At 33.9% G+C, this 24,407-nt stretch overlaps 1 protein-coding gene across 1 annotated transcript; it reads left to right on the forward strand.

Moving 5' to 3' along the window:
* The first annotated feature begins 1,943 nt into the window (after positions 1–1,943).
* LOC106721647 (neuroendocrine convertase 2) lies at positions 1,944–23,125 on the forward strand. The gene is made up of 15 exons (XM_045682010.1): positions 1,944–1,947; positions 3,048–3,430; positions 12,923–13,027; positions 13,913–14,147; positions 14,550–14,587; positions 16,482–16,558; positions 17,997–18,085; positions 18,587–18,762; positions 20,284–20,396; positions 20,606–20,806; positions 20,952–21,027; positions 21,312–21,469; positions 21,760–21,924; positions 22,328–22,445; positions 22,586–23,125. The coding sequence occupies exons 1-15, from the start codon at positions 1,944–1,946 to the stop codon at positions 22,757–22,759; spliced, it is 2,112 nt and encodes a 703-aa protein (XP_045537966.1). The 3' UTR covers positions 22,760–23,125.
* Positions 23,126–24,407: the final 1,282 nt, after the last annotated feature.

Here is a 24,407-nt window from a genome sequence, read left to right on the forward strand (position 1 = left end):
GCATACTGCGGGCTGCCACTGATCTCATGTAGAGGACGTACTGCGGGACGCTTGCTGTACATAGTCATGTGTGGAATGTTTTGGAACCATAAAGAGATATGATCAACTAATCCAGGACACCATTAACGGCATAGATGCGGATTCAGTCGGATCTTGCGTCCTACTATGTAGCTGTGTTGCGCACCGCGCCGCAGCTGCGCGTGTCTACAAGGAGAGCGCCTGTCTGCAAGCAGCGCGCCACAGCCGCGCCTGCCTACAAGCAGCACGCCACAGCCGCGCCTGCCTACAAGCAGCGCGCCACAGCCGCGCCTGCCTACAAGCAGCGCGCCACAGCCGCGCCTGCCTACAAGCAGCGCGCCACAGCCGCGCCTGCCTACAATCAGCGCGCCTGAGCGGTGCCTGTCTACAATCAGCGCGCCTGAGCGGTGCCTGTCTACAATCAGCGCGCCTGAGCGGTGCCTGTCTACAATCAGCGCGCCACAGCCACGACGACGACGACGAGTAGCACGCCAATGCAGCACCTGTTGCCGAGCAGCGCGCCAGTGCAGCGCCTGTCGCGAGCTGCGCGCCAGTGCAACGCCTGTCGCGAGCAGCACGCCAATGCAGCACCTGTTGCCGAGCAGCGCGCCAGTGCAGCGCCTGACGACGAGCAGCGCGCCCGCATCGCGCCTGCCAACGAGCTGGTATCGAAAGACTCTATGCCATTGTTACAGACGAATTCCAGTGTTGAAGATGCTGGAAGAACGAGCCCGAGGACGGTCTCATGTCAGGAGAAGCCGTGTTAGGACTGTTGAGGGTAGCCACACAAAAAAAAGGTTTTATAAGGAAGTATGCGCTGCTGCTCGAGGCAGTCTCTTTCCATCCGTCATTGCGGAACGTCTGACATTTTTGTTTACTTACGTTCGGTTTGAGTTTATACTACAGCGAGGATTATTATGAAGTAGAGTTAAATTCATTATTTCGCTGTTAGTTTAATTCTTTTAAAATACTTTTGCATCAAATATCTTACAATATATAATTTATTTAACATTTAAAATATAACGTAGTTACTTTATAGTATTTTCAAATACTGTTGGAATTTTTTTTGTCTCTTAAGAGTTGTCGACTTCCTTTAATCTCAGCACTTAGAAGAGCCGAGCTTCCTTCGTTTCCGTTGACGTGCGCTCGCCATTTCCTCTTGAAGCTGACGATAAAACTTAAAAAGTGAACGACGGCTTGACTTCCCGGATTTACGCTGAGGACAAAATGTCACGCTATGAAGCATTTAGAATATTTTTTCGCTTTAAGTAATGTAAGTACCTTTATCAATACAAACCGATATTTCTTAACAAAAGTCTTTGATCTGATGAGAACCTAAAATTAAACTGATTTCTGATATAAAACGGGCGATTAAAAAAACGATATGAAATGTTGCGATAATATTTCGTTGTATTCTAAAGGTATGAATATACTAAGACAAAAAACACCACATTTATATCTGTACTATTCACAACATTTATAAAACAACCTATCTAGGGTGTATTCGTTTACAGAACGATGATCTTAATTACTAAATATAAAGCTGGGTGTACATCTGCGGGGACGATTACAAAAATGTGGCAATCACGCGGCCCAGTGGAGCGCGAGTAACGCCCGACTGTGTACTCCCTCCCTTATTTGACCTTCACCCGATATTGGAATATAGTATATGAATTATGTAAAAAATATTTAGCGGAATACATATTTATAAGAGAGGTAAGGGTTAAAAAGTGTTGTGCGTCAGTCACGTTAGCTATTCTGGGTTTGAGTTTCATATAAAGACAAAAACAATCATATTTATGAGAGTGATAGGCAGAATCTTGATAGCTGAACAAATTTTCTATAACTTATAGAACTTCGATGTTACAAGGGCTATGCGTAACCTCGTGCTTTTCTTTAGCTACAGGGCTACTGATGAGGTTATAATGGGTACAATCCCAAACAGTTAGTTTGAATAGGCTTACGAGTGCAATGACCTCAATATTTACTTTGTTCAAAGCCTGTTTGTAATTGCGGAAGCGCATTACTAATTTAATTTAAAAGTAAAACCTCTTACCCGACACAGTATACATATTTACGGTACATTATACTTAGAAGTAAATGCAATTGACGATACCATTATGAATGTTATTAAATTTATACTTTTTATTTCATTCATTTTAGAGTTTACAGATTTAAAAAGTAAATGCTATATGTCAATGGCTGTAAAATGTAATAATGACATTCCTGATGAAATATTTGAATGGGAAATCAAAATTATTGAACGTATACTAATTTATACGATTGTAGGAAATTACTTTTTTGTACTTGATAATGTTTATTAAAAGTATTTAAACATGCTGGTTGTTTTGTTACAAGCCCAATCGAGCCGAGAAATTTTGATGGCCAAAATTTATCGGACAATTTACATTAATTTGGGTTTTCGAACCCGAAAGTTTGGACAGATTTAGAAATAAGCGAGGCGGAATACATTGTACTGAATAATAAAAAAGGTCCAGAGATTTTATAAATCGAATAAAGTAAACTTTGAACGCCGAAAAAACAACTGGAATAATCTAATTATTCTTCCATTTTTGGGTAGAAATAGATCAAGAAATTTTCCCGACATTTATGCGGCAACATTGCGCGTAATTGGTCAGTAAAAAAAAGAATAAAGTTTTAGTTTATCTTAGTACATTCATTTTTGTAATCGTTTTTAATTTATTATTAAAAAATTAATACTTCGACAGGAATATAAAGTCCGCTGATATGATTCAATTTGTTAGACAACCAAAAACGCAAACAACGCTACGGATGACATATATTGATGTAGCGATGCCCTTTTCAGACGCATTTTATCAATCACTGGAAGTTGGCTTAAAAAATTAGATAAACATAAAACAAATTCAATAACCTGACCATAACATAGGTCATGAAACAAGTCAATAACTTTATTGAAAAGAAACTAAAAAAAGGAAATCATAAAAAATCATAGCACATAAGCCACTGATTCAATTTCAAGAAAGCTGTAAAAAAGATAACACTCGTAGGCAATGTAAACGCTTTAGTAGTCGCAATACTCTACGATCAGTACGAAACGATTACGACACGTTGGCTGAATGTGGGTTGTTTTAATTCAAAACAATGGTCATGCCGGTCCTTTCATAATCTGTGGAGCTTGGGCGAGGCATGCGCGGTCGCGCGGTCGATATACGGTGACGTCAGAGACGACGAGCCTCAGTCAGGCACCGCCGGCCAGAGCGCGAACATGTGGCTGCAATGCTTGGCCGCCACGGTGCTCGTAGCCAGCGTTTCCAGCGTCGCTACCCGCGAGGTCTTCACCAACTCCTTCTTGGTCCGCTTTAAGAGGTCCCTAAACCACGAGGAGGCCCATGAGGTCGCCCGCAACCACGGCTTTGACAACCTAGGACCGGTGAGTGACCACGTGATACTTTAGTAAACATAAGCCACCAACCGCGCCATTCCGTATTTCATATCTCGCTATTTCATATCTGAATTTATGGCGGCACTACTGAATCCAATCAGATGTTATCCATCCCACTATACCTACTGTGTGATTAACTTCCGGTATTACTAGCCACTGATAAATGCAAGTGTTGTACGTACGGCTTCCATTTCAGAGCCAACTTTCAACGATGTTGATTGGTTTTTATTTCGCAATAAGTACTACACACTTTTCTAAGTCGATTTGCACTTTCACATATCAAATTCGGCTCTTTATCAATTTAATTGAGATGTTTGAAAAAATGCTTTAAAATATTTGTTGCCAAAGTAATGAAATGTATTTCTAAAGATCTCAATTTGAGCTTTATCCCTTTTATTTACGTTCTTCCACACAGTTTCTAAATATAAATGAAATAATACATTCATCAATCTTGCGAAACCAAAAAATTGTGTTTTCCCGCTTTTTACAATTTTAACATTGCTTGTACTCTCATATCTCTTATGTCTAGTTTTATGAATTAACCCATTGGTAAAAGCTTTTAGTACAAAACAGTTGCAGAATTAACTGCGAGATAAAGCTTTTACAGAATTACGGGGCATTTAATAGCGTGAGCATTTATTTTAAGTGACTACTAACTAAAGTGTCAATTAACCTTGTCTATGGTTCTAAAGTTCTAAGTACCATTTTTTTAATTATTTATTATCTTAGATTTTCCAAATTCTGGAGTATGAAATATATTCATCTCTTGCTGATTGTAAGAATCTAACATACGCAAAGGACCATTCTTTTTTTTTACCTTCAAATATTTTGACCTTTACAGCGCACTAACTGGCGCCCGCGACTCCGTCCTCGCGGGATTTAAAAACATACTTAGTGGTCCATGTGTTCTTCCAGTATGTTATATACCAAATTTCAGCAAGATCCGTTAAGTCGTTTTGGAGATACACTCCGAGTAACATCCATCCATCCATCTAAACATTCGCATTTAAAATATTAATAAGATTATATGTATGGAAATAAACAAATTAAGGCATTTAATAACTTATTTCATCATTAGTCCCCACTGAGGGTCTCAGAGTCTACCCTAAGTTAGGGGTGACTAGGCCATAGTTAACCATACTGACCCAGAGCGGCTTGGTTTTCACACATATCTTTGAATTTATTTTCAAATATGTGTTGCATCATGATGTTTTCCTTCACCGTAAGAACGTCGGAAAAACAGATTGATACAAGGCGGGATTCGAACCTAGGACCTGCAGATTACAAGTCAAGTGTTTAAACCCTTTATTATTTTTTTAATGTGACTACACGCGTCGTTGCAACATTTCCAGTATTGTTTCTAGAGGTAGTTTATAAACAATGAACTGGCGTTTTATGGCATAACGAAGCCGTGGCTTAACCGTAAGCCTTTATTTAAGACTACGCATTACTTAATCGCTAGCTTTACGTGTTTCTCTCTCGTTTTTTTATTTTGTCATTTGGTACGCAATAACCGTTGACAAGGATATTTAATTAAAACAAAATAAAATATTATTACTTTAATATTAAACTATTTTCGTCATATGCAAATAGGGAAAATTCTCTTGCTATCGCTTTCTTTCAGGCCTCTTCTTCCTCATTATTTTAACGTAACATTATTTTCATCAGTATTATTTAAGCCTATATCTAAAATCTTAAGGTTACCTTCAACATTTGTCATTAATATCTGATTGGCTTCTTGGCTTGAGCAGTTCGTCAGGCAATAATAAAACTGATGCGTTACCCTGAATGATCAATAAAGCTTGGTTATTGCTTTAAACGCATTGACTTTATGTCCGCGTTGTGTCGCGTTTCGAAATAATCGTTAACATCGTTGTCGTCGCAAGATAACTCTACTTTATCCCTGACATTGATAACGATACAATTGGGTACTTACGACGTGGAATGCGGGACGGTTCACTGTACTCGTTATTTCGGCTTTCAATTTTACGTCAAAAATCTACTCAAAATTACATTTACCAATATGAAAAATAGATGCCATAATAGTGGCATAAATGCTATATGACTATAGTTACTTCAAGAAAAATTTAAGTTACTTATAATCATTATCAACAAACTAACCCGTTCTAGCTTTAAGATTGATCATCTCAGCTGTCACATCTTTTATAATCATCTTCTTTTCCAGTCCAGTTTTGTTTTTGCCATCTTTAAACAAGAAAAAAAAACCTTCTTAGTACCGCACTCAGCTCTTGGTGACCAATTAGTTATTTCGCATTAAACAATTAATTTTCATACTAAATCTACACTAATAGAGACCATTTAAATTCTGTATAATATATTATTCCAAATATTAAATAATATGCTACATATATTCCTGTTTATTTAGGTTTAGCTTAGTTACATTTTCGTAAGCATTTTACAAATAAGGAAAAGCTGGGACTACATCGTTCAGCATTAATTTTACTTACTCATCTGCATACAAATGAAAGTGCTAGTGAAATATTAGTATTTCGAACTGCTGTTTGTTTGAACAGTTAAGCTTCTGAAATTACTTCGTTTACATAAGATAATACAAGCATCATTATATATAAAGTACCAGCCATGACCTTTCTAGCCATTTACAGTATATTTGCTATTGGAAACTAAATACATTTTATAACTTAAGACGCGTTGAAAAGGCGTTAAGTGTAGACACGATATCAGAAAATTGACCAAACTATCAACATAGTAGTTGGCTCGGGTCTAGAGCAGGAGTAGTGCGTTCATAGATGGTTTGAGTAAAAACTGCTAACTATTTCTATATAAAGACATTCTATATAAAGAAATTTATAGATGAGTTTGTTACCTAATAGCCATAGGGGAAGAACCTATCGCTATGTAAGATGATCTTTGATATATATGTATAAAGAAAGTTGAAACAAAGTGTTATACATCGTTCAGTCTGTTTAAAGTTCCGGTGCTGCACACACACATTGACAAAACCCATAGAGACAGTGTCGTGACCTAAATCCGCACTCTAGAGCATAGTTAACACACACATACATATAGAGAATTCGCATTCAAACATTGGTCTGTATGTGACATGTTAATAGTGAGAACTTAAATGGTCACAATACTTTGACTCATTTGACTTTGTTTAATAAATATTAAACATTTAAATATTGAAATGGCAACTTAGCTAGGAGCTATTTGAGCTAATTAAATAGACTTGATTTGTGCAGACTGAAAGTAAGGACATTTAGCGCTTTGAGTCTAGTACTAGATACAATTTAATTATTTGAAATGAATACGTTAGAGCAGCGTTTTTTAAACTCCTCCGCGAAAACCTCCAGGGGAGTCCACAAAGATAGGTACAAAAAAAATTTAAAGCGGTACTGTAAGGTTCCAGAGAAAACCGCATTAAAAGTTTAATCCCCTCCTAAGAGTTCCCTCTTCCTTCCCTCAAACCTCTAGGTTTCCCTGAAATACTCCGCTTCCCAAAAAAGTTTGATAACCGCAGCGTTAGGGATTTAGAATAAGGTGGAGTATTACGTATAGGATCTGTAATTAATTCCATGTTAACTTTGTACAAATGTATCTGCTAGTTGGAATTAATTTGTATAAATTTTCTCCGTAGGTTTTTCGTTAGAATCCTTGTGCTCAAAAGAAAAAAAATTTCAAAAACATTAACAACAAAAAAAAAAATCTTATAAATACAAAACATAAAAAGTGAACATTAAAAGCGTTGCTAATGAAACGAAAAACTTTTCAACTTACAAAACAAAATTCTTTCCAAGCAATTACGTGCTTCTAAACGATTTTTAAATTTCTCTCTAGAAACACAACCTAACGATAGATATCGTACAAAAAAATAATCTGAAAATTCGAGTCTAGACAACTTTGTTACTTACATTATATTACTTTCTTATAAAGATAAAAACTATTGAGACAGCTTCTTTCTATATTTATACTAATACTAGCTGTCGCCCGCGACTCCATCTGCACGAAATAAAAAAAACTTAATACAAAGCCTACGTATTCGTCCAGACTATGTTCTGCATCTGTTGTTACTATGTTGGACTATTATTTCATCAAGATCCGTTGAGCCGTTCTGGAGATACCTTCAAAGAAACATCCATCCATCCATCCATCGTAACATTCATTTAGCATTTATAATATTAGTAAGATATGAACTACCGAAAAGATTTGAAAAATCCTAATGTATAAGTATTTACACTTCGACAATTTGTATAAATTTTCCGACGAAATCAATAAAAAAAACAACCAAGATAACAATCTCCTTTTTTGTCTCGGGTGGGAGTAACCTTTTCTTTTTCAATAATGAATATACCTTGGAGATTATTCTATACAAAATGAAATGAATACACATCATGTTGAGTGCTACTGAGAAAACCTATCATTACGTATTAATGTTGAGATAATACGCATGACGTAGAGACTCAGATGCCCACACTATGTCCTAATGTAACCGCCTACGACTAACTCATTCAATTCACTGATAGACATTACTGTTAGTTTCTACTGTCAAAAAACTTGCATGAAAAAAAAATGTTTTCTCTCTTATTTCCTTTTAAAATACAGAGATGACAATTAGTGTTTAGAGCAGTGGAATTTCATTGTTAAAGAACGGATTCACTTAACCCAATTCTATCGAATAAAATTGTTTAAAGTAATCAATGCCGTGTCTCTAGATGATTACAAGATCAAAGATCGTTCTGCCCTTAAATTATAGGATCTCATCTTACTAATATGCGAATATTTAGATTGATGGATGGATATATTTTGTTTGTTAAAATGAACGGTTGTATGGACCTCGCTGAAATTTGGTACAGAAGTAGAATGTAGTCTGTAAGCACGTATAGTCTTACATGTAAAGTTATTTTTTAATTTCGCGCTAACGGAGTCACAGGCGACAGTCAGTGTGGTATTAAACCAAATAGGTTTATGTTATGGAAACATTTAAAATTACCAAACTTCCACGATTGTCTAAAACTTATGCCGGACGAAAGATAAATAAAATACAATTTTATCAAGCAAACTTTTGGGATGATTTAGGACCATGTATATAGATATTAGGTTTGGCAATTTACGTTAAGTTCCTTACCTACATTCTTAAATAAATAACTTAATACAAAGTGTAAAAAATGATAAAACTTTCTGAAGGTGATATAGAAATGTCATATCGAATAACATTGATTTTACGAAAAGCCGAAAATATTTTTTCATCAAGTCTGTTGAAATCAGACAAAAGCCTCTGAACAATTCCACTTTTATTGTATTGAAAGGTCAAAGCCAATTTGTCGAATTACTTTTATTGGCTGTTTGATTTGTTCAATTACAAATGAAGTTAATGATTTCGAATAAAAATTGCATAGTTGAAAGACAGTAATATTATTCTGTACTACATTAAGGTCAGAAGTCAAAGGTGTCACGGATTTGTTTCTTTTTTATGTTATTAATATTTTACAAGTTTATGTAAATGTTATGTTTTTCATAAAACGATATTTTGTGAATGGACAGTTACAAAAGTAAAATAAAAGTAATTTAGGCTGATTGTAGCGAATTTAATAAAACTATTTCTTGCTTTTTTGTGACATTTTCATGTCGTAAAATGAATAAATATCTTGTAACTTGCCTATCAAATATTTGGGGAAACTAAAATTTTTAAAAGGCAATTTCTAGCCTCAAGGAAGGTTCCTCAAGCCGAAAGTCATAAAGTTTTACTACTGTTTGTTACCAGAAATTCTTTAATAAACCCTTGGAGTCCTAGTTCATTTTTTAATTTTAAATCAGACATTAAATATATTTTTTTTATCTTTTTTTATAAGTTTTATATAAAATGCCTGAGCGTTGTTAAAATCAATAAAATACTTTCAGAATCTTCTATAATTATTCGTCAAAGAAAAAGAAAATTAGTCCTTAGCTGTTAACAAGCAACATGACACCCTTTAATTAAGACCCGTGTCGTGTAACCTTATTCTGTCATGTCATTGGTACAGAAAATAAGTAACGTAGCATTATGCTACGCCGTAGCGTGTAGCAAGTTTTTTCTAACATTAAAAAATTTAATAAAAAGTAAGGTTTAGGTAATATTCCGAGACAAAATATTATAGTTTTGTTAACCTATATTCCTTACTTAATTTTTTAATGTATGTTTAATTGATTTTCCATATATTTGTACCCACATAGAAAAATGACAAAAACCCACATCTCTTTTTATTCTTTTCTTATTTCTCTCTATTTTTCAATAGAAATCACGTATGGAAGGGGCTTTAGAAATAGTATTGAAAATTGCAAAATAATTCGAATTAACTATAACATTCAAAATTTCCGAAATAATTAATCACTGTGGTTTCAGAGCTGGGCACATTTGTTAGCAATGAAGCACGTCCCCTTAGTAATTAAATTAAGCAAACTTTGATAGCTCCGGAGTTCATTTATTATCAGCGAGTAATAAAGGGCTCGGAACTTATTAGTGGAGTGGCCTTTATGACGTCATGATATTCACAGTTATGGCGGCATCCTCCAAATATTTGGACAAGATTATTATCTCGCTATAAAAATCGGAACACAATTTAATTGTCCGTTCCTTCTGTCAGTCGTGAAAAATAAAATTAAGAACTAAAAAAAATAACTAATGACCAACAGGTAACACGCGTCATGGTTCAACATAATAATAACATTTTCATTTTGAAGTTCAACTAACACTTGGTTAGATTATTTACTGTACAAGTTTTTACATTTTAATGCTCTATCAAGAACGATAAAAGAATGTCTTGAATTCCTAGCATAATAGAGAATACATATAAAAGTTCTCACGGTGTAATATTACAAAACAAGTAAAAAGTTTGATATGAAATATGACATAAGATTTGATGTTGCCTTTAAAGTTATAACAATGATAGTACTTAAATAACAAATACAATAAACTTACTTTAGAAATTGTTAAAGAAATACTGTAGCATTTTGCTACGCCGTAGCTCTTGGCAGTTTAAAAAGTATCTTATAGTGTTAAAAACCAAATTAAAATGAAATCTCTTCCCTTCCCACTCTTTTCTTATAAGGAAGGGATGAGAAGAGGCAGTGGAAAGGGAAAGTGAGTGAGAAAGTGAAAAGGGAATTGTTCTGTTTCTATGGCACCGCTCCACCGTCGATTAAATTAGGCAACGCATCTGCAATTGCGGATGTCTATGGGCAGCGGTCGCTTCGCTACTTCGGAGAATCAGGTGGCCGCTTGCTCTTTTACCACCATATATATAAAAAAAAAGAAATCAGAAAATTATTTATAAATTATATATAAAAATGACTATAATTCTATGATTTGCTTTCATTTAGTATTCGCGGCATCATTCACAGCCTTGATGATTAGACTTGGCACAAATAACAATAAACTTTATTACCTCGCAATAAAACTCAGAGTGACTTTAACTTTAACAACCGATACGGAGCAAAATTGAAATGTTTTACGATTAATGTTTATAAAAGAATTTATTACTTCTTTAAAATGCCATTGTGATATCGTAAAGTTTTATTAATCTTTTGCTAACGATAACGATAGCTAAAAATCTGTTAGTTTTCAACTAGAAAATAGATATAATAGTAGACACGAACAATTTTAGAATGTAAAATACTATCCACTTCTAGTACGAAATTTCATTACAACGAATTTTTTTTCAATCATAACTATAATGTTACATCAATACAGAAGTTAGTCTAAAATTAATTTTAAATTCTCCTGAAGTTCAATAATGAACTTATTTCCTCTATTTATTACACCAAAGTCCGTACAAAAGCAATCAATATAAACTACTTAGAGAAAAATCCTTGACCATAACGCGAACTTGGAAACAGTATTACACTTACTTAGCCTAATCCAATATAAGAGTCTATTACGAAACTGTTATAGTCCATAGTTGTGTGAGCAAACTTGACCCTCTGTTCACGGTCAGACATTCAAGTAATCACATCAGTACTTCGTTCACGGTCACTGCCATGACTTTGAATGTGTAAATACTTAAACTTTGCGTTAGTCTAAATATTCGCTTTAACCATAGCAAAACTTAGGTAGTGTTTACGGTAAGCTGATATTAGACATTACTAGAAATCATGATTATGCGTAGACTTTTGAAACTCTATCTTGAAATATACCTAAAAAACTATTTATACCGGAAGCAGTTTTGTTACTAAATATTTAAGGCTATATACCCTTTATATTCCTACCCTTATATAATAACGTCGACGCAGTGAATCACCGGCGGTCAAAATGTTAAAACACGTGTTTGACAGTAAACAGTGTCTAACTTTATCTTTTGGAGTAATACAGGTATAATGTCTTAAAGAATTTAGGAAGAATGCGAAACAAACTGATTATAGGTAAATGAAATTATATTAAAAAGCGGAGATATGCTGGTTTCTCTGACTAATTCTATATTAATCGACTTCTTAAGTAACAGTCCAATGAGTCTGAGTGTGACATAAATGCTAGTGAGCAATTAACGGAAAAATAATATAACGCTAAACTTTGAAGACACTATTTCTTCGATTTTCGCTAAGTAATTGGTCTAATTATTTAGTGAACAATTCATCTATGAATTGCCTTAGTTAATCTATATATATAAAAGAAAGTCGTGTTAGTTACATTATTTATAACTCAAGAACGGCTGAATCGATTTGACTGAAAATTGGTGGGCAGGTAGCTTAGAACCAGGAAACGGACATAGGATAATTCTTACCCCGTTTTCTATTTTTTATTCCGCGCGGACGGAGTCGCGGGTAAAAGCTAGTATAAAATATTAATAAACACTACGCATATTCTCTTAATTTCATTTCTTCGCATATTGTGACAGGTACACAATCTAATAAGACTAAAATCATGTTTTGTAGAAAAAGTACACAAAAGTGTTGACGTAAAAATACTCTTCTACCTATATATGTTTATTCCATGGCAACTTAAATGGACTGATATTTTATTGAGGCTATTTGCAATGCGGTTAACAGAGGAAAATAAATATAGCTTTGTAAGGACATTGACAATATTTACATATTATTTCATTCCAATTTCTTATTTACTTTATCTTATTGGACAGAGAAGACTTTATTAACAATTGTTTGAACAGTAAAAGTGATATGAAATTCAATGGCTAGAAATCTTACCCTTCAATGTTTGATTCCTAATCCAAGTATTGGACACAATCTTGTTTTTATTTAATTTCAACATTGTAAAACTACAACTATATAGAAGACTTAAATGAACTAAAGAGTTCGAAGTCATTGCCTCGACTGGGGATTCGTCCCAATTAAAGCTTGCATGCCCTCTGCTATGCATGTATCAAGTTAGGTAGCAGAGGCTCTAATATTACTCACTCGTCACTTTTATGCGACGGTAATCCGAACGATCTTCCGTCACAAAATTAATAATAAAATCCTTTCGTAACGGTAACATCTAGTTTATAATGTTAACAAATACTGATATTTATGAAGGTGCTGGGCTCGGACACGGAGTGGCACTTCACTCACCGCGGTCTCCCGCACGCCCGGCCGCGTCGCTCCATCACTCATGCGCGTCTACTGAAACAACATCCTCTGGTAAGTTCATTCTACTAGTATTCTACTTACTATATCCTACGTTTTACACAGTGTTTTATATAAATTAACCTGAGTTCAGGTTATCGGTGATATGTGGCCTTAACGTCAACCCCAAACATCTTAATTAATCAACATTTACTTACTTAAACTTTGTAAGTAAATTTTGTAAAAAAAAAAAACAATTTATTTCCACTTTCGATAGATCGTTCATTAATTTACTTGTCATTTTCAGATCAATTTCATCCTAACAAATTTGAAGTGATTTGTAAATTTACTTTAGTGAACCCAATCATATAATAAGTCCTGTGATTGATAGTTTCTTGAGAATTATATATACATTTTTTAAAGAAAATTGCGTCAACAAAATTAACATACTATCAAAGATATCGACGGCCATCAATCATCTCAAAAGATGTACCAGTCACTTCGACATATTATGGGGTCGTAGGTATAGCTTAACTTTTAGAAAGAGATGTACTAGTTTATCAAAATAGTTGAATTATTGACGCACGCACAAATTTACTGAAAGTTCACAAAAAAACTAAGATACATACAAATTCATTCGCATGTTTATTTTTAATATTGACATGTTAGTGGAGTGGGCGTTGTTCACTCGAAAAAGTAATGAGATTGAATGTGGATGGCTATAAAGGTAGAGGAAGACCGAAGAAAATATGGATGTATTGTGTGAAAGAGGATATGCTTAAGAAGGAAGTGAATTCAGATATGACGGCTGATAGAGATGTATGGAGGAGTAGTACATACTGTGCCGACCCTCCATGGGGATAAGGGCAGGTTGATGATGAGTGGAGTGGGCGTAAACGGCAACATAAAGATATTATCAGCATGTTAATCATTTTTGTCTATCCTCCCCATTAATACCAGGTGCATACAGCAGTGCAACAAACAGGTTTCAAGCGTGTGAAACGCGGTTTCCGTCTACTGAGAGTACCCGAACCGCTCCCAGCAGCTGAGCCACGCGACCCCTACTTCCCCTTACAATGGTACCTCAAGAACACCGGACAGAACGGGGGCAAGCCCAAGCTGGATCTGAATGTAGAGGCTGCTTGGGCACAGGGGTATACTGGGGTAAATGTAACCACCGCCATCATGGATGATGGTAAGTAACAAGAACATAAGCACTTGATTCTACGAAAAATAAAATAATTGACAATCGTACATCAGCGATCCGTCTTTATTTACATAGCAGTTGACTGCGACTTCGTCCGCGCGGAGTTGTAAAAAATTCTAGTAAAAATACTTTGTCACCTGGTGATAGTTTAGCTTTCCAACAGTGAAAGAACTTATCAAATCGATTCAGTAATTTCGGAGCCTATTCAATACAAGCAAACAAGCTTTTAAATCTTTCCCCTTTATAGCATTAGCCTAGACAAAGAAATATTAGACTTTTTTGTTGCTAGTCTTATTTTTATTACATGTCAAAATATTAAAATCATGTTTTTGTATTCGTTTCAAGCAATAATAAATGTATTAAGTAACTAACTTTCTTTGTTTGTTTTAGGCGTAGATTACATGCATCCGGACTTGAAATACAACTACGTGAGTATTTTTTTGTTATATAGCTTATTTCTACATGGAAGAGCGAAACTTCCTATACACAAGTACCTACCGGATACTTAAATGGAATTCCCAACACTAGTTTAACTTTGTACAATGTATTGTTAAGCCAATAAATCATTTTTATTTTTTTCATTTTCATTCTACACAGCTTTGGTTTAATAAAAAAAATAAAAAGTCTGTGATATCGCATGATTACGAGTCCAGATTATGCCGATGTTGAACTTTAAATTAAAATGCTTTATTCATGACCGCCGAGCTTTATCAAAACCGAAAGCTCTCTGTGAATCTCGGAGATAAAGCTCTTTTAATGAAAGGTAAATAATATGGGATTAGATGCCTCTGCTTTTTTGAAGATATAAAATTCGTTCGACTTTATATACCGAATTAATTCCTTTGAAAGGTTTAATTAACGTTCGCTAACTAACGAATAAAGTATTTAATAATTTTTTTGATTCTATCTGATAAATAACTATTTCAATACTTTATGGTCATTATAAAATGCACGTTGATAATATTTTCATTTATAAAATACCTTTAAAAATTGATAAACGATTTTTAAAGTGATTTTAATACAAAAAAACTTATAGAAGTAGATAGTCGTATAAATATAGTCTCTCTAGAGCAATGAGAGTGGTTAACTAAACTGTATACGGAGTATAGTGATTGAATCAAGTGCACTCTAGTGGTGAAGCTGCCGAGCTTTTTCATTTCATTTATTTACTATGATACTTCTGCATAGGTTGATTTTTAAATAAGAATTTTTTATGCTTTTTTAAAGTAATAACGAATATATTGTTTTGAAATTATCGAGGTTTAAAATTATAGTTATGGAAGTTTGTCTACGCCATCGTTGGTGTTAGAACTTTTGTCCGGCCGGCACGTGGGAAACTTTTTCTAGGGTATATAAGTATGTCAGTCTGTTCTACCGACCCCATTTAGCATAAAAGGCTGGACCGGTTTTAAGGCGTGCTATGTTCCATTCGTAATTCAGATTATATATCGAATGTCAATCGGAGTTCTTAATTTTTTATTCATAACTGGAGGAAGTCCGCGGCTTTTTCAGCAGGGGATAAAAAATTAAATGGACTATGTTACACTTGGATACATAAGCTACTTTCCAGTAAATGTCCCGTCAAAATTGGTCCAGCCGTTTCATAGATTACCCGGATCAAACGCGGTTTTGCGGAGAGACAGACGAAAATAAAAAAAATGGGTTTGCCTTATAAGCAACATAATGCATAGTTAAATTATTCAAACTTTCGTGTGATAAAAACGGTTAAAACACTCACGTACATCTGTCCGATGTCGGCACCGACTAGTTTCGAGCCCATCGGGTACGTGAGTGTTTTAGCCGTTTCTCATATTAGTTAACAATGCATAATGTTCGCAAAATATCTATTTTTTCCATATTGCTTATAGACACTACAATTTTATTAATAATAATAATAATAATAATAAACTCATTTAATCCATTCAGAAAGCAAACAATAATTGGGAAGTAAACACTAATAATGTAAAAAAAAAAAAATAACAAAATAACAAAACATGCTGAAGGGAGGGAAAAACACAAAAGCTATATATAAAAAAGCAACAGGCATGTACATATTAACAGGTATAAAAAATTAAAATTCCTACTAGATTTGCAATGCTGAATCGATAAGGCCTTTACTCAGCATTGTGCTTATTACTTTTCAGAAATAAGCGCTGATATTCTGCAAAAGCCTTAGCATCAGTACGTCAGTTACAGCAGTAAATAATTGTTAATTTTCATACATGTATAAGTGAAATAAGGTGATCCAAAAAAAAAAATATTATATTATTACTTGTATAGATTAAATATAGTTTTCAAGTTTAAAGAATAATTTTGTTTCAGAACGCAGAGGCGTCGTATGACTTCAGTAGTAACGACCCCTACCCCTACCCGCGGTATACTGACGACTGGTTTAACAGGTAAGCTTTAAACACTCGATAGCAATCAATGGCCTCTAACTTTTTAATTATCGTTCACCTCTGTAGACGCCGATCAGTTGCCGCTTCAATAGCTCGTGAAATTAAGCAATTAATACGCCCGAAAATTTATTACTTATTTATTTATTACTTATCTATTTTGGTTTAAAGTTAATGATATTTTATTATCTTGTCATTGAGCTTTACGATTGTTTATTATATTCTTTTATTTTTAAATTAAGTATAAACGAAATTAGTTCAATTAAACAAAATAAAAGCGTGATAAATTACCGTGACAAAATTTAAAAATAGATTAAAAATGTTATCAACAAAAATTTTGATTATTTGATCACATAGTTACATAGAATTAAATGATTTATGGGGAAAAGTTTTATATCTGTATGTTTGTAATAGTTTTAATAATAATAACAAACAATTATTTACAAAAATATACGATAGGTAATTTTGCACTAAAATATGCCAGCAGTATATTTGTATGTTATTTCTAAATATAAAATTTTACATGTAAAAAGGTCCCGAGTTTATCTGGTTGAGAAATGTCTGCTAGCTACATACCTTGAGTGCTCCAAAAGGTAAAGCAAAAGGATTTATTAAAGGCATTCCATTCATATTCCACAAAGAGCTCGAGATATATTAGAACGCATTTAAATACAAATAATATTTAAATGTAACTCTTAAAGATGAAATTAATTTGTATTTAGAATTTATATTTACTTATACATTTTTTTCGGGTATTACTCACAAGAGTAAGTAAGAAAGTACACCAAAATCTAATTACATACAAATAACTTGATTACTAACTTTACCTCTTTATACATATACACATATACCACTATTCAATTTTTTTTCAACGTTATCTCAATACCTGTCTGAAATCCAGACTATTGTGAAGGGCTTTGTCCGTTTTTTGAGAGACATCACAGTAATGAAAGTTAGAAATTAAGTAAGAACCTTTGGCCTTTTGTATAATTTAGATTTTTATTTCTTTCCAGTTTGTTCTAAATTTAGGACTACTATTAAATTCAAGGCTTCCAAAACATTTCTCTTTTTTGTTCATAGTTGAGATTAAAATATAAGCCAATTCGACAACTTATAATTTTACGCTGAATAAAGGAGGTTGGTAGAAATCGAATAACTCCTTAATAGAATAATTCCAAAGAACTAAAGTTAAAAAGATAGGAACAGAGGATTACACTATTTTTCTATTTGATTTAGTTACTTATCGTTGTAACATAAATTTAAAATGTTTGCTAACTTCAACACATACGTTGTCTAAACATTCGTCAATGTATCTGAAGATAGAAAAAGAAAATACATAAACAAAGAGCTTGAATAAATGCTTGTCCTGACCTGGCCTTGTTTACTGACCAAGGGTTCGACTGTGAGTGCCTGTTTATTTATTTAAGTATCAAATGTACAGCCATGGTACACGATGTGCCGGGGAGGTGGCTGCAGCGCGCGACAACGGCGTTTGCGGTGTCGGCGTTGCTTATCACTCTAAAGTTGCTGGTATGTTCATTAATATTTAAATGTACTTTTGTGAAACATCATAGCATAAGTAAAAAATTTTTGCTTTGTATTTTCGTAATGATGATGATGATGATGTAATCCCGGCCGATATCGGCCACGGCGACTGTCTTCAGCTCCGGTTTTGACGTTGGTGTGCTCGCATGTGGCTTATGTAGCCAATTTTGTTTGCGAAAATCCTCGCACATTGCGGACATGAGAGCACACCGTTCACGTAATTATAGCTGATAGCCGCAGGTGGTCGGGCTTTCAGCTCGTCGCGTCTGGCATCTAGCTCAAGGAGCCGCCGGTTATTTTCGTAATAATTTAAATCTCGAGGTGGGGTAAAAAAAAATTTCGTACGAATGAAGGGATAAGTAATGTTTTTCGCGGGTCCTTTCGATACATACTGTGCATCTATGTAATGTGGTCTATGTTATTCGACTTCCGATGATTTGATCGGTCAGTGAGTTTTTTTTATTATTTTTTTACATCTTTGTACAGGTATCCGTATGTTAGATCAACCGTACATGACGGATCTGATAGAAGCCAACTCTATGGGCCACGAGCCTCACAAGATCCACATCTATAGCGCATCTTGGGGACCTACTGATGACGGCAGAACTGTTGATGGACCGAGGAACGCGACTATGAGGGCAATTGTACGTGGAGTCAATGAGGTAAAAAGTCAAATACGTACCGATCATATTGAGTCCTTTAATGTGTAAAATAGAGAAAGTGTTGAATGAAGTTGGATTTATTTTGTTGGAAATTTTATGTAGTATACTGTGAATATGTATATATCAAACTTTAGAATCTTAAAAACTTATATATTTGTATATACAAATATAGGTTTTACACAATTTTCAATTTTTTTTTATTATTACTTCTTATATTTGAATCATTTTCCATAGATAAAAAAGAAACGTATCACAAAGAAAAGATTTTTATAATTTTTGAATATAAATGTAATGTAAAAACAAGAATGTTCTAGTTATTTGTTTTACTATGTGTATACAGTAAGGGATGAGTCAATGTTTGCTCGAGTAAATTGAATCGTCACACTGATGTGTAGTATTTGTTAAGAGGTTTCATTTTAATTGATAACTCGTGGAAAATTTCCATACCATTATCGATTTTCTTTTATTTTCTTTCTATATTTTATGCCTTCTTATATAAGAGAATTTAAAAAGAAAGATATTTGACATCTATGCAATATACAGTTATATTTAATTGGTATGATTTTATCATAGTTAATTTTCCTGCTAAAAGTGCTTCGAAAGTAAAATTGTGCGTACATTCTAAAAGCGAATACGTGATTATCACAAAGTTCGCTAAATATTTAAACTGTAACATGAAACAATGTTTATGTCCATGGATGAATAATTTTGCTAACCGCTGTCGAAAATATGTGACGAGGCATATAATGTTCGAAACATAACAGACTGTTCACAGTTTAGGTAAAATTTGTGAATACATGAAAGACCCGAATTTTAATATGAGTGCAAAAAAATAATCATGAAACTTGCCTCTTTTAGTTTAATGCTTTCATTTATGAACAACGTGTATATGTCGAGAGAAAATTATCTCGTTGAAACAATGTAGGTATTTTAATTTTAAATACTTGTATTGTTTTTATAAATATTTTAATAGGTGTACATTAAAAATAATAATGTATTTTTTAAATTAAAAGGTGTTCACAATATAAACGAAGATAATAAATCTTCCAGTCGTTACGTATTTTCAATAGAACACCTATCTGCGTTTCCTTTTAAAAGACAATACATCACGACAAAGGAGAACCTTTGTTTATTCTCTCGTTCAGAAAAGCTCATAAAGACTCGTAAGATAATATTCAATACGATCCTCTGTGATCTTCACAAACAAAGAGCTTTATAAAACGAAAGTATTTGTATAGAAAACAATATATTTGCATTACTAAAAGTCACTTGAAAATCCATATAATATGTAGAAATTGAATTCAAATATTCAATTGCAAGTGAAAATTAAAGATAAAATAAAAATGGTTAATGAAAGCATAGCAGAGAAATAAGTTAGCGTACCATCTAGAGCGGCAAGTTGTACGATTCGCGTAGCATTGTGTAGCCCCAGCTACGATCTACGACGAGATGTAGAACACTAATCTCACCCGTTCTATGAGACATTATTGAATAAAGTATTTCCCTTGCTTTCATCATTAGGGTCGTAATGGATTGGGCAACATTTACGTGTGGGCGAGCGGCGACGGCGGAGAAGACGACGACTGCAACTGCGACGGATACGCGGCCTCCATGTGGACTGTATCTATAAACAGGTATTTGAACGTAATCAAGTAAAGAAAATAACCTAAAAAAATACTTAAAAAGCACGTAATATACCTAGAATTATCGTATATTCAACTGAACAGATAATTCCACTATGATTATAAAAATCAAACCATATGAACCATTAATCTATGAGATCATAAGGTTCCAGTAAAGTTACGTGTCTAAATAGTAACACTAACCAGAGTTTTTGTTTCAGTGCTATAAATGACGGACAGAACGCGCATTACGACGAATCCTGCTCGTCAACACTGGCTAGCACGTTCAGCAATGGTGCTCGGGACCCTAGCACGGGGGTAGCTACCACAGATTTGTACGGCAAGTGCACAGCAACTCACTCCGGAACATCCGCCGCTGCGCCGGAAGCCGCGGGAGTATTCGCACTCGCCCTACACGCTAAGTATATATATTAGTTCTACTAGTTATTCATTTAAAAATTACCATAATAAACAAAAGCAAATCAAAATTACCGTGATTATAAAAAACATTACCTTGTTTCTTAAGTGTTATTTGACACGAGCATTTCAATATCGCTTTTTTTACAGTCCAAGTCTAACGTGGCGTGATATTCAACATTTAACGGTGCTAACATCAAAGAGAAATTCATTGTATGACGCAAAGGTAATAAACGTTATTAGCTTTCAAAGCATCAATTGTACTTCTTTTGTTATTTAATGATATACCTCGTCTTTACTATTTATTACATCAAGTTAATTACTTCAATTATAAGACTTATATATAAAACATATACGAACAATATCAGTTGATAGCATATGGGTATGTTATACTATAAGTAAGTAAATCAATTTATACTGAAACATTCTGTTTAGCATTACTCTCTAGTGTCAGTGAACAGTAAATTAAACATGTTACCCTCATTTTTTATATTTTAGCGATTGTTTTAGGGTCGTTTCCACTGGACTATGAATGGGGTGGGTCTCGAGTTCAACCATTTGTTTGGTTTCGGTGTGCTCGACGCCGGCGCCATGACTGCGCTAGCGGCCAACTGGCGATCCGTACCGCCAAGGTATCATTGTGAGGCTGGCTCCGTTAATACTCACACGTGAGTAACATACTTTAAAATATATAAATAGTTTAATTAATTAATAGTTTAATTAGTTGAATTCAACAGAAATACTAATCGAATGAAAATCTTAGACTTTACGTTTTACAAGCAATATATTATGAAAAGTTAACTAATAAGAACCGGTATATTACTTGTTTTAATGTAGACATAAGAAGTACTTCAAAATTTGAAGCTTCTAGTTTTTTTTATTACTCTCCTGATTTCTCAAACAAATAAAAAGTATATTATATTATAATATGATAGGTTTTTCGGTTGTTATGAAACAGTGAGATCCCGCAAGACGGCAGCGTGACTTTGCGCATAGAGACGGCGGCGTGCGCGGGCAGTGGCAGCGAGGTGCGGTACTTGGAGCACGTGCAGGCGGTGGTTAGCGCCAACGCAAGCCGCCGCGGTGACCTCGAGTTCTTCCTCACCAGTCCTATGGGCACCAGGTACACATACCTTGGATATAAGTACATCCTTATTTACTATACCAACGCCCTATTGTTTGAGGCAACAGAATTGGTTCGCATAAGCTATTTATCGACATAAATCTATTTAATTGCTACCAACAACAACAGTTACCGCAATCGCAGGAAAAAGTGAAGCTGACTCTTTTCCACCTTTCATTTCTTTCCTTTTCTAAAAACTGTAGATACTGTAAGCGCATTTGTGACTTTCTAATCATCGCTAACACTAAAGAGCAGCAGCGGTAGTCAGACAATCAGATCACTTGACTTACTGTTCTCAAACATGGTGAAAAAATTACTGATAAATGGTTTTATCCTTCCTTAGGCCATCTTTGGGGTTTTATGGCTATTTCTGGCGTAAACGTCATTAATGTTTTATATCCAGGTCAATGATCCTGAGTAGGCGCTCCAACGACGATGATTCCAGGGACGGCTTTACCAAGTGGCCTTTCATGACTACCCACACGTGGGGCGAATACCCACAAGGAACTTGGACATTGGAGGTAATATTTACACCATATAACACAAAAAATGATATTCTAAATGTTTCCCATGTTAATATGTATACCTATGGGTATACCCCGATATGACTAGATATGATGATTCAAGATATGACGTGAGAAACATATTTGTTATATCCTAGGCGAGGTTCAACGGTGGTTCAGGACCAAGTTCAGCGTCAGGATGGCTGCGTGGATGGTCTCTGGTGCTGCACGGCACCCGCGCGCCGCCCTACGCTCAACTGCAACCAGAGGATCCCAACTCCAAGCTGGCCGTTGTGAAGAAAGCTCACGAGGACAACGCCCTTACTAAATAGATCTTGTAACTTGATTGTAATTAGATTTATTTGTTCATCACGACAGAAGGACAGGCAAATCTAATTGCAAGGAACTAAAGCTCTTTGCTGTATTTATTAGTGGGGAACTAGAAGATAGTTATTCGATCTGACCATTGCTAAAACCTCAAGTGTTAACACACTGAGCAACTCTCGTTATAATCTCTTCGTCTACTATGATTTCTTTGCGTTAAACTGTCGCCAACCGTTGTCCAAAATTAGTGGGCTGGTTTGGTAAGATTATGTTGGTAGTTGCTAGTTTTCTTTACCAAACTTCTTTCTTTAAAATTTTATTGTTCCTAAAAATTCAAACTTTTTTTAGAAACACCATGGAAAGATCTAACTCGTTTCTAGTTCCTTTTAAAAATGCTGAAACTAAACTAAAAAAAATGTTATAGTTTAACCTCTTCTAATGCTATAAATCTCGTATTCAGAAAAAAAGATGTTTACTTTTAATTGACTTTTTTGACGCAAAAAATATTACATCAAACATTATTTTTATTTATGTTTTTAAATTCGGGATTTATCAACTGATTTATTCGAATAATTTGAAACACAATGTTTTGCTTAGGCTAGTTTTCTGCAAAGCTTCGCGCAAATATAAAATATTATTAGAAAATTATTCTTATAATCTTAAATTTATTTAAAAAAAATAATTCTACGTTAACATCGATACTGATAACTACATTGTATTTTAGATTTTCTCGTGTTCTTGAGTATTTTTTCATAAATTGTTCTTTAGTAAAGGTGTAAATTCAAACTCTTCGAACACATTAATAATATAATATTTAAACATTTAAATTTATGTTCACTAAAATAATTAAATGTGTATTTAATTATTATAAATCAACACATTCCAAAGAAATCTAGTCATTCTCTTTATAAAAGAAATACATTTTATTATATTTGCGATAGTGTGTACAAAAATATTATTTATTGAATTTTGTTCATCTTCTTTACTCGAAATTTAAATAAATATTGGTACAGAAACATATCATGTCACAACACCATTAACGAGAGAACCAATAATTCCTAGATGTTTTGTAACGTAGAATTTTATGAAGTTGAGCAAGATTTATAAATAGATTTTTTTTACATTTTTAATTTTATATTTTAACATATTAAAACGCAAACAAACTTGCATAATAATCATAAAATAAAATTAACATTAAAAATAAATTTAATAATTAAAAAAAGTATTAACAATTAATTTATTTTACTGTAACAATTCTTTAAGATGACGAAAATGTTATTTTCGGAACAATATTTATTTTTTTGTTGATAATTCAAACGAACTTAATTTACCCAGCAGAATTAAGTCCGTTTGATAAAAATGTTAAAAAAAATAAATGAACGTATCAAAGGTAATCAGAGGTAAAAGGAATATTAATAAAAAACATATTGCTACCATATTTGTATTAAAATTACGTCTTAAAATATTGTAATCGGTTTTAAATGCATTAAAAATTACTAATACTATTTTCTTAAAATGGGATTTCATTATATCTTTAATCATAGAAATATATTTCACAATAACAATTTGAAATACCATTTATATATGTCCTAACAATAGGATATTTATTTTTGGGCATAACATAAGATTACAACATATAACATAATTGTTAAGAAC

The sequence above is a fragment of the Papilio machaon genome, chromosome 17 (assembly GCF_912999745.1).
Source record: "Papilio machaon chromosome 17, ilPapMach1.1, whole genome shotgun sequence".
Classification (NCBI taxonomy): domain Eukaryota; kingdom Metazoa; phylum Arthropoda; class Insecta; order Lepidoptera; family Papilionidae; genus Papilio; species Papilio machaon.